The sequence below is a fragment of the Equus quagga genome, chromosome 5 (assembly GCF_021613505.1).
Source record: "Equus quagga isolate Etosha38 chromosome 5, UCLA_HA_Equagga_1.0, whole genome shotgun sequence".
NCBI classification, from domain to species: domain Eukaryota; kingdom Metazoa; phylum Chordata; class Mammalia; order Perissodactyla; family Equidae; genus Equus; species Equus quagga.
The window spans coordinates 115564396-115579336 of record NC_060271.1 but is presented as its reverse complement, the minus strand read 5'-3'; the positions used below and the strand labels follow the sequence as shown (position 1 = coordinate 115579336).

The window sequence follows — 14941 nt, the reverse complement described above, 5'->3', positions numbered from 1 at the left end:
GAGAGTCATTGTGGACATCAGCCCTGCCCCAGGCTAATGAAGACCAGGCATCTGGCTGGGGCGGTGGTGGGAAAAGGAATAGAATTGTTTGTTTATTCTGGGGTCAAAATATGCCATGTTGCAGAACTTCACTGATCTGAGAGATCCCTGAGTCCAGCTCTCATGCTCGGCAGTCTTACCTCCTACTTCACGGACAGTCCTCCCAATATGGCCATCCTCGCCTTCCTGCCGCTCCCCCTGGGCTGCCCTGGGCTGCTCTCCTCAGTGCCCGAGGACTGGTGCCGTCCTCCGGCCTGGGCGAGTACCTCCTGTCCTGCACCCTTCTCTCTGCCCAGTGAGCTCTGGGATGCTGCTCTGTTCTTTCCCCTTCCTCCCTCCACGTCTCCAGCCTGTCCCTTCCCCTGGCTCTGTCCCTCCTGCTATGAATATGCTCCAGTAATGTCTATCCTTAAAAAGACACGGAGAACAAGCAAGCAAGGAAACAGCACAAGCTTCGTCCCTGCTCGCTCCTCCCCAGCTACCACCCAGGCTCCCTCCTCCTTTTCTCATCCAACATTTCCAAAGAGTGGTTTGTGCTGGCTGTCAGCACTCTTGACCTTCCAGCACTCCTTTCTGTGACCTCCAGTTCCCCACATGCTCCCTAACCTTCTGGATATTCCCCAATGGTCACATGGCTTTCCCCAGGCCTTACTGAGTTGACACTTCTGCTCACTCTCCTCTCTCGGCTTTCCTGGCACCCTCTCCCAGCCTCCCTGACTGTCCTTGCTCTGGGCACTTGGCCAGGTCTTCTCACTGTCGAGTCTACTCTCGGGGCTTCAATCGCTGTCTGATTACTGGGGGTTTCCAGGCCTGGAGCTCTAGCCCAGCCCTCCGTCCCTGGAGCCTCAGACCAGCTGCTTTCTGGGTGCCTTCCCCTGGCAGTCCTGGAAGAGCCACAAACCAGCCTGTGCCAACCAGGACTCAGCATCTCTCCCAGGCTGGCACCTCCTCCCGTGTTCACCATCTGGGCAGCCAACGGCACCCGGTCCCCCAGCCCCCACGCCAGAACCTTGCACTCAGGCGAGACTCCCTCCAGCCCCCAATCTATTCAGTCTCATGGTCTGTTGATTTGCCTCCTAAATAGTTCTCAGATCTCCCCCTGTGCCCATTCGAACCACCTCTGCCGCAAGTCAGACTCTTATCCTCTCTCTCCGGGATTATTTCCACAGCCTCCCACCCTGTCCACCCAAACCTGTCCTCCACCTGCAGCTGCTGCGAGCTTTGTTCAGGGCAACGATACTAATGCCACTGGGTATCGATTACTTGCTGGGGGCTAGACCCAGGACTAAGCGATTTTTGCATTTGATTGAATATACTGTTGAAGCGGGGTAGGCAACATCTCCATTTTTGCAGTTAAAGAAACTAGGGTTCAGAGAAGTTTGGTAACATGCCTGTGGTCACACAGCTCATGGGTGCTGGAATTTAGTCTCCTTTCCCCATGTGTCCTAGTTCCTAGAGTGTGGTTGAATGAGTGAGTGGATCTCAGACTTTCAGTGATAAACTGAACCCAGGAGGTCAGAGTCCGATAGGTCACCTGAGAATGTGTAGAGCTTGCCCTGGAGGTCTAGGGGACGGCTGCCTCCCGTGGGGGGGGGTGTGTGTATGATGAGGGGGTGGGGTGGGGTGTGGGGGCGTCACTCCTTGCCCTCAGGGAGACAGCCTGGGGCACAGGAAGGGGTGTTCTGCCCAGTCTAAACTCTGTCAATAGCTAGTGGCAAATCTTGGCTCATTCGCATATTTTCTCTGTGCCTAGTCCAGAGCCTGGGCTAGTGGTCTCTTGGTTTCAGTCCTAAAATTTGGTCAAAGGCTTCCTTCCCTAGGAAGTCCTTCCCAGGTCTCACTCAAGGGGTCTGCATGAAAACACAAGTCAGATGACATCATTCCTCTCCTCACCACCCTCTGGAGTTCCCTCTGCCTGCAGAAGAGGCCCATGGCCCATCTCCCCATCCCGCCGTCACCCGCCTTCCCAGACTCGGGCCCTCCCTCCAGACCCCAAACTCACAGGTCCGTTTGTTCCCCCAGGCCTCCGCTCAGACCGTTTCCTCAGCCTGCTTGCCCTTCCCATTTCCCTACCCATCTAGATCCCGCTTCCTTCCCGGCCCAGCAAGGACGCTGCTCTTCCGTGGAGCGTCTCCAGAGTCCAGGTCAGCCAGCACTGCTGGTCTCCCTGAGTGCCCATCTCAGCCTAGGACGGACTGCATTCTGCCGGATACTGCGGGGAGCATTCACGTGGCAGCGTGGGTCCTGGGCAAGAACCACAGGAGGTTGAGGGCCTGCGTGGTGTGCGCCTCTCACTCTACAGACACATCTCTCTCCTCCTCGTGAGGGACGCCTCTGTCACTTGGGTCTCTCTTGTAGGAATGGAGGACTGGCCCATCGTAACTCTGAAGATAGTGTGGGTGTGCATGTGTGCATATGTGTGCATGTGTGTGCATGAGGGTGGGGAGGAAGAGTACAGACCTCACCTTATTGACCATCTACCAGCAGTAGTACTAAACTGGTTTTGCACATGACTTTATTTAATCCTAACAATACCCTTTATTAGGACATTTCTTCAAATGAAGAAATCGAAACTCAGAGGAATTACATAACTTTCCCAAGTTAATACGAGGGGACAAGGGCGGGGATCTAACCCAGCTGTCTGACCCCAGAGCCAGAGTTCTAGGTGTCCCCAGGGGGGCATTCAGGAGATCCCCGGGCAGGAGTGTGGGAGGGGAGGGCTGCCCAGATCGGAGGCCTCTCTTCAGAATGTATTTCAGTGGGGGACACAGTTTTGGGTTCAGTAACTAGGTTTGTTAACTCCCCCGTCTTTCCCCTCCTCCCTTTCTTGATTGTTCCCACTGAACATGCCCGAGGGGCTGAGATCTCTGACTCGCTAGGACACGTCTCTCAGAAGCCGCTAAGGGGAGAATGGGTTGTGTCATGGCCATGTGGAGGAAGCTTCTGTAGCCGCAGCCCTGGGGGGGAGGGGAGGCTGCGCCCCAGGATCGGGGCGCATCCCCGCCCTGGTCTCCCTGCTCTGATCCCTCCTCCCACCGCAGAGCCTTTCCCTGCCCTCCTGTCTGAGGGCTGTTCTCTCGGGATTGGTCTCTGCCCAGCTCCTTCGGGACCAGGGTGGACACGAAGCGGGGCACTAGCTCCCTGCAGGCCGTGCGAGGCACATGGAGGTTGGGATTTTGTCCTTGGGGCTGACCTTCTTTATGGGGCAGTCCTAGCTTTTGTTTCCTTCCCACTTGAAACCTGAGTCCCTTCTGTGACCTTCCTTCATTCCTTGGTGCCGGTCACCATGGAACCTCGGTAGCCACAGCTTTAGTGGAAGGAGTGGACAACGGTCAGTTACCTCGGGCCACCCCATTCCTGAGCTGGGAAACTGAGGCTGAGGGGGGAGCAGCTAGCCATCTCGGGCAATCCAGAGCAACAGGGAGTGAGAACAGAATCCTGGTCCCCAGAACCCACTGGCTGTTAGCCCTTTAGTTCAGGGCTGTTCCAATAGGGGACAGTCACTCCTTGGTGCCCAGAAGAGTGCTGGGTACAAACAGGGGCTCAGTGAATTGTGCCTTGGGGGTCAGAGGCTAAGTGCTGTCCATACTAAACCCCAAAGCTTTGTCCACACTCGGGCTGGAATTTCTGATTCTGGTTTTTGTAGTTTGGACATGGATCTTTAAGTTCCCACCATGTCAGGGGCCTAAATGACTTTCCTGGGGAGATTCCACCCATGGTGCTCATGAAAGACTTGAGACATGGTTGTTTGTCCCTATGCAGCTGTAGCCACCTCCCCTTGGACAGGAGCCTAGGAGATCCTACCTGTGGACCCTGAGGGCCTGCGGGTCAAAGGTGTAGACACAGGCAGGGGAGGCCTAAAAGGGGCTCTGTCTGCTGGGCTGCCTTGGCAGGCTGTGGAGTGGATCTGGGCTTCCTCTCTGTACTGCTGGTTGTCCTCAGGGCCCGGAGTAATGGGGGCTGTCTTGGCCAGGGCCGTTTGGCCTGCTGAGGAGTCAGTGGTGGGTGGGGCAGGGGATGGTCGGGTTCAGAAGGCCCTTTTCAGTGGAGGTGGCAGCTGAACCCTATGCTATCTGTACTCAGGCAGCTCCCAATCTTTTCTTTAGCCTCCTAGAGAGTGACCACTTTGGGGAAACTGGGGCAGCAATCACCACTTTGACAGCCTCAGGTGAGAAATAAGACTGCACTCTTATTGTGAAGTGAGTCTGAGCTATAGCCCAATGGTCCTCAAGGCTGTTGGAACATCAAAATCACTCAGCAGGTAAGGAAAAAACCAGACACATCCTGTGGCCTGCTCCCTAGAAGACTAACTCAGCGGAGGCCTAAGGTGGGCCCTTGGAATCTGTAATTTTAATCAGTTCCCAGGTGATTCTGAGCTGCAGCCGAGATTGAAACAAGGGCTGTAGCTAAATATTGCTTTTCCACGTATAACTAGCATAGAAAGTCTGCGCTCTGGTTAGATATGGGTAGCAGGGGTCTGCGGGGCCCGCAACCCTCACTGTCCCCGAAGCCTGGGCTCCAGCTTGTTTGCTTTAATTCAGCTGTGGAAGGTCTGTCCCCTCCTGGAACATTCCTTTGCAGGAAACAGCCGCCTTGCCAATCTCTTGTCTCTCTCCCAGCTCACTGGGGGAGGGATGGGATGCTGGATCCTGTGGAGTCAATCTTCCGCCACCTTGCTCAGGAGGAGTGCTCTGTCTCGTGGACATTCCTGGCTGCTTGTCACTAGCATGTGGCCAAATGCTTATCCTACCAGCCGGCAGACAGGGAGCTGCCTTCTCCCCTGGTTGTGAGGAAAGTCCTCCTCAGACAGAGAACCGAGGGACTCAAGGTCATAAGCTGGGACACCAGGCAAGGGCTGGCTGGGGCCGGGGCAGCTGGGCTGGGCTGGCATCTCTGTTTTGCCAGGAGGGTTGCCAGGAGCTGCTCTGCCTGCTGGGGCCTGGGTGGGGACGGTGGCGGGCTGGCTTCCAGACGGAAGGCGGGCTTCCTCAGTTCCTGAGTTGGAATTTGTCGCTCAGCAAAGGGAAGTTGGCACTGCATCCTGCCGTGTCCCCAGGTGATATCTCAAGGGAGCTGCTCTCAAGCAGAGATTGGGAGATGTGGCCTTTACCCCCAATTTTATCACTAATTAACATCACCCGTCCACCTCCCTGCCTGTCAGGGTGAAAATGGGTCCCTGTTATCTCAGCAAAGAATTTATAAAATCGTGTGAAGCCACAGAGTCTGTGGTGAGACCCTTGTCACATGGAAAGAGAATGAAGTTAGGTCAAGGGCAAGAGCTGATGACTGACCCCCGAGGTTCACGGGAGGCAGGGAAGGGGCATGGTGAGGTCAAGTGGTCAGCCACGGGACAATGAAATGCTGAGAGGCTCAGAGGATTGGCCTGGTCAGTGAGGTGAGAAACGGGACCAAGAATGTCATGCAGATGGAGGCAGGCGTGTCCTGAAGGAAAACTAGAGAGCTGGTTTCTGGGAGATGTCGCCAGATACTGGAGTGATGAGTGGGGACATAAAGCTCGACGTCCATCCTGAGCCTCCAGGGCAGCTGGCAGAGTGCTGGGTTTTTGAAGACCATAGAAACTTATGGAGAAACATGTCAGGTTCCCAGTGATGAATTCCACCATCCCCGAGACCCTAAGGTGCCCACATCAAAACCGCATGGAAGCCAGGTTCGGGATTTCCTGGACACTCTTCATAATGAGCTCCACCCAGTCACGCAGCCTTGGCGCCTGGAAACTCTGAGTGTCGAGAGAGTCTAAATGTCAGAGAAGTGTCCTTAGGTCCAGGGACAGATTTTTCATCACGAGAATGCTTCGGCTCCTGATGGGCTTTCTGTGGAGAGTTTAGAAAGCATTTGTTATCTGTGGGTACTGACTTCTCTCTGCCCCTCCACCACAGGTCCCTGCGTGTTGACAGGTTGGGGCCCTCTGGACCTCTGGACGGCTCAAAATAGCTGCTGCCTCTGGACAACCTCCCAGGCCCCTTCTCCACCCAGGGCATGGGCACCCGTGATGCCGTCCCCCCAGGTAAAGGGCACCAAGCGAGACCATGGGGGTGGGGGTCTCCTCGGGTTCTCCCCAGGGCTGTGATCTGCCTGGGAGATGGAGCCAGGTGGCCGTGCCTTCCCATCCCAGCCCAGTGGATGCTGGCCCTCCCTGCGCAGCTGGCTGTCCGGGGGCTCCCTGGCCCGAGGACAGGCTTGGAGTATCCTAGGGACTCGGCCTGAGCTTTGCCTCCACTCTCTGAGCCGGTGCCTGGCTGAGGGGCTGACCGGTTCTGGGGTGGGAGTCTGTGCGTGGGCAGAGGCTGTGGGGCCGGGGCCTGGGGTGGGGCTGTGTCCCCGTCTCCTCAGCTGACGAGGCAGGAGAGTGTGAACCATGTGGCCAGCTCAGTGTCCAGAGGCAGGGTTCCAGGCCTGGGAGCCAGCTGTGTGAGCCTCAGTTTCCTCTGGAGAGTGAGCGGTCGACGGGTCCTGCCCCAGACAGAGTGGGTGCTTGTGAGGTGGAGGGCTGCTTCTCCCCGGAGAGGCTGGAGCAGAGGCCAGGCGAGCACGGGGGAGGAACGTAGAGAACCCAGGATGCTGTTCAGGAAAGAGGTCATTGTGCTCAGGGCAGAGCACCCTGGGGCTTTGATGTATTGAGGTGAAGACAACGGCATGATTTAGGGCTGCATCAGAGCCTGCCTGACATTAGATTCTTGTAGGGCAGCGGGAGGTGCTGAAGGCTTAAGAAAAATCTAGAAATCTAGAAATAGAATGCAGGTATGACTGTATGAGCCCCTGGTCCTGTACAACTCCTTTTTTTTTACCAATCTGGGAACCGAGACTCAGAGAGGTTAACTTATTTCCTCAAGGTCACACAGGTGACGGAAACAGGACGAGAATCCAGACTCCTAGTCTAGGGACCTTCCACCCCGGGGGCGGGTGCGCTGGGTTTCCACCTTGGTAGCGGCTTCTCCAGGTGGTGCGTTAGGGCTCCATGGATGGTCCTGAGGTTCAGCTCACAAACATCTAATTGCCTACTAAGAGCAGGTACTACAAAGATGAATAGGATGGCGTCTCTGCCTCAGGATGCGCAGGGCCAGACCGGGAGAGGCCAGACGGGAGAGGGGAAAACAGAGGTGTGCCTGGGGCACTGTGGGAGCACAGGGCAAGGCTTCTCAAAGGCAAGGCTCCCCTTATCCTGACTCTCCCCCGGGAAGACTTGCCGGTCCGCCCCTGGCTAGGGCTCACGGCCCCACACCGTTCCTGCTCGCTGTCTCCCCTCTAGACTTCAGGTCCACTGAGGACGGAGTCAGCCTTGCCCATGACTGTGCCACCCGGGACTGTGAGGGGCAGAGTCCCTGACAGGGCAGCACTTCATACACATCTGCAGTAGGGATCAATGGTGCCGTTTGCTGAGCTGGAGAGCTTAGGAGAGAAGGGGAAGGGTCAGTGCAGGACAGCCGATGAGGTGCTCGAGGGCTCCCAGCAGAGGGGAGCTGAGCAGCTGGTGGGACACTGTCCTGCCCCTGGGGGCCGAAGCCACGAGTTGGGGGTTACCGTGTGAAGGTGGAAATTAAGGGCCTGGCAGTGAGAGGGCGGCTCAGGGAGAGCAGCTAGTGTGAGACGTGCAGGGGACAGAGGCGGGGGGCAGGGGTGGTGGAGGAGCGGAGCCCCAGACTGAGGCAGTGTGGTGCTGGGTGTAGAGCAGAGCCGGAGGGAGAAGGACCACAGAGTGTGAGCAGGGAGAGGGCAGCCAGGCCGAGAGGGGACCCTGGTGCCCTGGCAGGTGGGCTTGGGGTGGCAGGCCCACATCTGAGGGCCAGGCTCTGGTGTGGGGGATGGGCCTCAGATGACTCTAAGATGCCGCTCTCCTCGTGGTTCCGTCCCCAGCCAAGGTTCTGGCTCCGGTGGCTGTGTACTGCGGGAGTGTCCCTCGGACCAGTGCTGGGCCCCGCACTCTCCTGGGTGGAAGCAGTGATTCCAACCCGCAGACCTACAGAGAAGGTGAGATGGGAGGGCCTGGCCTGGTCACTTGGTCACACCAACTGGCCTTTGAGTGCCCTGGGCAGTCTCTCTGGGGATTTTGGGCAGAGAATGGGGGATCCCACTTGGCAGCTACCCAATCAGGGCCAGTGGCCTCAGATCAGAGCTTGGGCCTCTTCCTGGAGGGACGATACGGGTGTGTTTAGATGCCTGGCTGTGTCCTCAAGCTACCAGCATGTGTTATTTTTCCTGTAGTCCCTGCTGAAAATGGCCTTTGGTTTCAGGTGTGTCTTTTCAATTCTGTCTCAGGGGATGGAGGTGTTGCAAGGGTCACCCTCAGAACAGGGAAGCATGTACCTGGCTCGCCTAGAACCCGAGGGGAAGCCCCATGAGCCCTGGGAAGACAGGGTCTGCAGCCCCATACTTCGGGGTCTGGGGGACGTCCAGCATCCAGGGTGGTGGTGGGGAAGTGGGCACCTCTGGAGCCACCGCTGCTGGAGTGGTGATTTTCAGGACACCCCCTCAGCTTCTCCTCCACTTTCTGCTCCGTGACTTCCTGCTTTAGCTTCCAGCTGCAGACGGTCTTCTCTGCATAGCTGCAGTTCCAGTGTTCTGGATGGGGAGTCTGATTGTTCTGGTTACTCGCCCTCTCTCAGGCCAGTCCCCTTACAGGTCTGTGGCTGGCACTGAGTCCGGCTTTTCCTGGGTCTGGTGCCAGGCCCAGTCCAGTGTCTGTGGCCTGGGCATCAGGGTCTCGTGGGTTACATCAAGGCGCTCCAAGAAGTGCTGCCTACGTGTGTGGCAGAGATTCTGAAAGCTGGTCTGTTTGTGTGCTTTCCCCGGCGCCTCCAGGGTCCAGGCTCCTTCAAGGCCCAGTGCAAACACCACGACTTCTTGAAGGTTTTCCCAATCCTCATCCTCCTCCTCGACGTGCACAAAGCATTTTGTTGATATTTCTCTTATGGCACGTCTCACATTTTACCTTGTAATGAGCCCATCTAGGGACACAGCTTATTTCTCTAAGAGACTGAAAGTCCTTTAGTGATAAAGACTGTACCTCACACGTCTCTGCCTCTCCAACTGCCTGGACAGTGCTTGGTGCACACTCGATGCTCATCGAATGTTTGTTGAGTGAGTAGTTGCATAAACTGGTGTCTGCATGGGAGCATGCTTTGCTGTGAACAACCTGAACTTCTCTTTTCAATTTGTGTTTGGTGTATGTCAGGGGCCCCATAAAATTGAATGAATTGGTTGGGTCCTGGAGATTGGTGGATGGTGGTCCCGGGTAGAAGGACTTCCCTGAGTGTTTATGGCCTCTCATCTATGCTTCTGATAGGGCTGCGTGTTGATTCCCGCTTTCATCCTCTGAGTGCCTCATGACACAGGTCTTGTTCAGGTTGCAGGCCTCATAGATACTGTTGAATGAATGAATGAGACAAGGAGTGATGGAAACATTGAATGACTGGGACTCACCAGGTGAGCGGCCGACTGTTGCAAGGAAGCGACACCAAAGAGTTTGCTGTGCCTGGTGCCACCCTGGGTGCTGTGTGTTAACCCACTCTTGCCTCTATCTCCCTCAGCTTCCCTCCAGCCAACGCCAAGCATCCTGCCAGAGAAGCCATCGCAGCTCTTGAGTGGGCATGGGGACCCTGGCAGCCTCAAGCTGGATGCTTGCCGGAAGGGCTGGCAGGCCAGAAATGGCCACCCCGGGAACCTCGGGGCCCTGTCTCTGGGGCCCCACCCCCTGGTGCCCCTCCTCTCGCTGGAGTTGGAGGCCAACAGTGTGGCCCGGGACACCACCCAGATCAAGGACAAGCTCAAGAAAAGGAGGCTCTCCGAGGGCTTGGCAGCATCTGCCCGAGGTGAGCCTCGGCCCTGCCTACCGGCCACTCATCCGTTCCAAGGTCAGGGACCCCAGGCCTAATCACTCCTAATCTAGGACTGATTTTGTTTCCCTTTCTACCCGACCTGCCTTTGGATTTTAAATAGGGGACTTTGACTGGCATTTTCCGTCAAATTTTACCGAAGTGGGAAAGGACTCTCAGGACCATCTGCTTGTGCAGTCTAGTGGTGGGGTGGGGGTGGGGCCGGGCGGATCTGTCCTCCTCCCTCACCATCCCAGCCTTGCCCAGGACGTAGGGGCCTATTGCCAGCATCTGAATTAGCCCCCAATTCCTGTGTTCCTGGGACTGACTTATTCCCCATCCCCACCCCATACAGCCTCTCTGGATCCTGGGGGAGGCGCCAAAGGAGTTACCCTGAGGAGTACCATGCCCCGGGCCACCTCTCAGAGGTTGCTGAGGGTGCCCAGGCCTATGCCTCCCATCCAGAGCATCCCCACCACCCCCGAGGCCAGCGGAGCCAAGGAGAAGAGCCTGGATCCACCTGGGAGCAGTCAGGGTCCTCAGGAGCTGAGACCCGGTGCCCAGGAGGTAAGGTGACTTGACTCCTCTGAGTCTTGTCTCCTTCTTCTTCTGTCTTTCTGTCTATCCTTCCCTAGCCCCTGTTCTTGAGCCCTTAGCTTCCCTAGAGGTATCTCAGGGGCTGTCCTCGTTGATGGGGCCGCACTGGGAAGGGCTTGGGGCCCTCCTCTCATCTTCCCCCACAGCATCCCAAACCTTTGGAGCTGGCCTGGAAGTTATGGGTGGCTGCCCCACAGGTGCTGAGCTCCTGCTCAAGCAGAGGCTGTGTGACCATCTGTCCTTCATTTGGTGGTCACTAGGCCTTCTCTGGTCGAAATGTTTCAGAATTCCTCATGCTTCTGACCCTCCCCATTTTAGGCGAGGTCATGTGGTGGTGAGGAAAGAATGCTGGGCTAGGATGCAGAAAATTAGAACTCTGGTTTCCAGTCTGCCCCCTCACTGGTTGCGTGACATTGGGCAAGTCACTCCTCTCTCTAGGCCCCAGTTTGCATATCTATGAAAAGAGGAGATTGGATCAAATGTTTTTGGAGATCCTTTCCAGTTTTGACATTCTAGGATTTTTTGGAACTGAGAAGAACAAAAAAACCAAATAATAATAACAACCAAAGGGATTGGAGTAGGGGTGAGGGGACCCCCCAGTCTTCTCGCCTGGAGTGGAAAGGAAACAATGAGTTTTCCAGGGCTCCCAGGGTTGTGTGGCTAGGAAGACAAACCAGAGGACACTTCTCAGCACCGTCGCCCAGGTGGCTCCTGACAGAAAGGGCTGCCCTGTGTGAGGTGCCCGGGAGGTGAGCATCCAGAGTAGGATGTCTTCCATGGACCAGAACCCTCCCTGACCTTGGCTCTCAGGTGCAGATCTCCCGGCAATACCTGCACTGCAATGACGAGAAGATGCACAAGTCACTGGGGAGCATTGTGATCCCACCCATCCCAAAGGCTGGCGTGCCCACTGGGACGTCCTCCTGTGCTGCTGGCTCCCTTCCCAGACTCTTGCCTCCAGGCCAGGACAGCCTCACGGGCCCGAAGGCCCCCCAAACACAGTAAGTAGTCCTAAATCAAAACTACCGTTCAGTCCTCTCTCCTTCTATCCCCACAAGATCCTCTTGGGCTCCCCAAGGCTGAACCTCCACCCAGGGCAGAGCTCCGGGGGACTGGGCATGTGAAGGGCAGTGTCCCCTAGCCGTGGGCCACAGACCTGGGGAGGCCGCAGCCTTGTTGCCCTCCTCTGATCCTTGACTCCGGCCAGCTGGGGGTATGGGCTTAATAAACAATGTCTCAGCCTCCATTTTCTACCAGTTTCCTGATATATGTGGTTGCTGCAGTGATAAATAAAATACTAATTATTTTAAAGCTCTATTGAATTCATGGTAGCTCTTTGTTATATATTTTCTTAATGGATACTAAAAATACAAGCATCATCATGAGGCTTTGGGGTGGGAGAAAGGGTAGCCCACAAAACTTTTGGACTTAAAAAGGGGTCTTCATATCCAAAAAGATTGGGAACCAGTCAGGTAGAGGTCTCAGTGTTGTTTTGAATCTGGGTTTATGGCTTGTAAGTGGGACAGACAGTGCTTTCAAGATGGCCAAGAACAAGATGGCCTTGTGTCAGTCCAGACTAATATCGGAGCAAGTGTGTGCACGGGTGCGTGTGTGTGAGAGAAAGTGTCGTGGGGAAAGAGAGAGAATGAGCTCACGGTCTATGGGCCTGGCTCACCCAGCGTGGGTCACCAGTCAAGTTCCTGCTGTGACTTCCTTCTCTCATTTCGTTGAGGCCTGATGTACTGAATTCTATTTCTCTCAAGCTTCTTCTCTCTCTCTGTCTCCCGTGCTGCCTTCCCTTGTGTCCATACCCATGTCTGCATCTTCCACCAACCCTGCTGAGGTGTGGGAACCCATCCGCGGATCTGCTCCTGGATCTGAGCTCTCTGCTTGACTCTTGCCATCAGCCTCCTCAGAGAGTCGCCTGCTCCATCGACCACTCCTTCCTCACCATCGGACACTTCCTCATCCTTTCCTGCTTGACATGTGCCTCTTCCTCCCCTCTGAGAGGTGTTCTTGATGGCTATAATGACTCTCTGGCCCCAGAACAGTGGCCTTTCCTCCCATCTCATTGCTCTTGACTTCTTTGTGTCGTTTGAGCTGTTGATTCCTTTGAACTCTTCTCCTTCCTCGGCTTCCTGACTTTACGCCTGCTTCTCCACCTTCCAGGCAGTCTCCTGCGCACCTCTTTCATCTGTCTCTCAAATGTGGCTGTTGCTGAAACTGGTTCCAGGGCCCTTTGCTCCCATCTCCTTGTTCTCCCCTGGAATCTTATCTGTACAGGTGGCTTCCACCCACCATGTGTGGATGGGTGACTTGTGCATCCCCTGCTCTGCCCTGAGGTCTCCCCAGAGTCAAGCTCCATGCTTCCATCCTCCTGTTGGGCATCCCTAACATCCTCACGGCTGATGCAGATCCAGCATCAGAGGGAGGAAGTGAGGTTGTGCCACCATCACAGCAATGCTGCAGAGCACCTCATGTTCCCCTAAACTGCCTCCCTGCCTTGACCTCCTGATTTCCATCACGGTGCGGGCATTCTCTTTGATCTTCTAATTTTGGCATCATCTTTGACTCTTGCTCCTATTGCCTCCTGTTCCTAACAGATTGCCATACCCCATCAGATTTTTCTTAAACAACAAGAAAAACAACAAAAGCTACCATCCCTTTCTCTTCCCTGCCCTTCCTCTCAGCTTGCACGTACCGGCCCCCTCTTGCCCTCCCCCGATATCTGCTAGCCTGTCTCCTTGCAGCCCTTGGCTCTGCATTCTAGTCTTTCATTTTCACATCCTCCTCCCCACCCTGCCCCCACCCCCACGGCCTCTTCCATGCACTTCATCTTTATTGACTTCCTGGTGGAAGCAGCTTAAAGACAAGTCTCCTCAGTCTGACATTCAGGGTGTCCCAGCCCACCACTCCACACTCTTCCTCCTGTGCTGACCTGCAAGAGCCTCCCCAACTCCAGACTGTGTGTGGGTGTGCCGACCCTGGACGTCACCTCCCTTCCCCAATCCCTGCAGCCCCAACAAGAGCCTTTCACCTTTGCCTGTTCACCGCCCCCGCCCCCAGTCAGCTCCACGTCTAGCCTACCCTAGCTCTAAGGTCTTCCGTATCCTCCTTGGGGTGGCAAGGAGGGGAACTGCCTTCTCTGCACTGTCCACATGGCACCCAGCCTGTGAACTCCATGACCACCCCTTTCATTGATTTGTTCAACTTTTATTTAAACCTTGTTCTATTCTTTAACTTGGAGAACTACAGGGCAAGGGCCATATCTCGATATCTCTGTGGCTCCCATGCTGTCAAGCTTGGGACCTGGTATGGGTTACTCACACAATCCATATCCACCCACTTGCCATTTGTTGTGACATAGATTTCTCTCCATTGACTCTGGGAGACTTGCTAGCAAATGAATGGGAAGAAGGCTCTACTGCCACTTCTTTCATTTGGCCATCCATCTCCCCATCCATTTACTCACTTAAAAGCTATTAAGCACCTACTATGTGCCACGTGCTGTAGAAACAAAGCCAGACAAGACACAGTGTCTGTGTTCTAGGTGCTCATGAGAGAGATCTACGAGTAAACCATTGACTTGAGGTCCAGTGAGCTCAGTGCTAAGTTGGAAGGCAGCTGTCATTCTGGGGAGCCCAGTGGAAAATGATCTCAATCTGGCTGGGAAGACTTCTTGAAGGAGGTGAGGGCTGAGCTGAGTTTTGAAGGCTGAGGGAGAGTTTGTGAGACGGAGAAGAGGGAGAGAGGTGGAGGGGGAGTAACTGAGGCATTTAAGGAGTTGCGAGGAGTTTGCACGGCTGCGCCCGTGTTTGTGGAGGCAGACGGGTGAGATAAGCAGGGCTGAAGGGGCCTGTGTGCTGGGCCGAGGAGTGTGAGCTTATCCTGAAGAAATGAGAGGCCCCTGAAGGCTATTTGTTGTGGAGTAACATCAGATCTGATTTAGAAAGGCCACTTTGGCAACCACACAGTGACATGGGGGGTGCACCCTGGGTGGGGGGCTGCTGCAGGAATCAGGGGAGAGGCCATGGTACCCAGCCAGGCAAAGGCCCAAGTCTGCGGTGGAGCATGCAGAGGACTGGACAGGAGAAGGAGGAATGGCTGGGCTTAGTGACCGCCTGGATGTGGGATGAAGGCGGGGGTGCTGAGGACCATGGAGGAGTTCCTGCCTTCAGCAGCTGGACAGATGGTGGTGTCCTTCATGGAGGAGGGGAACTGGGAGGAGGAGCAGGGGTTGGGGGCAGTGGTGAGGCCACACTTGGATGGGTTCTACTAGCGCCGCCCAGGGATACAGGTAGATGCTCTGATGTCCAGCCTGGAGCAGGGAGAGGGCTCTTGCTGGAGATGGAGCTTCGCTGTTCCCACGCCTCTCCCTGGGGAAGGACCTCAGGCTGTGGTGGGGTTTCCGTGGGTCAAGCAGAGGGAGGAGGGACTGGGACACTGTGTGGAGAAGGGCAGAGGCTCTGGTGGGT

General features: G+C 55.7%; 1 protein-coding gene across 4 annotated transcripts in view; it reads left to right on the top strand.

Moving 5' to 3' along the window:
- TOGARAM2 (TOG array regulator of axonemal microtubules 2) overlaps nucleotides 1-14941 on the top strand; it is a 53960-nt gene that overhangs the window by 2962 nt on the left and 36057 nt on the right. For all 4 annotated transcript variants that reach the window (XR_006888637.1, XM_046661481.1, XM_046661479.1 and 1 more), the window contains exons 2-6: nucleotides 5937-6064; nucleotides 7912-8025; nucleotides 9585-9866; nucleotides 10225-10436; nucleotides 11277-11467. Coding sequence is in view for 3 of the 4 variants with exons in the window: in XM_046661481.1 (XP_046517437.1) it covers nucleotides 6037-6064; nucleotides 7912-8025; nucleotides 9585-9866; nucleotides 10225-10436; nucleotides 11277-11467 (827 nt within the window). In the remaining variant the exon portion in view is untranslated. The remainder of the gene's footprint in view (nucleotides 1-5936; nucleotides 6065-7911; nucleotides 8026-9584; nucleotides 9867-10224; nucleotides 10437-11276; nucleotides 11468-14941) is intronic.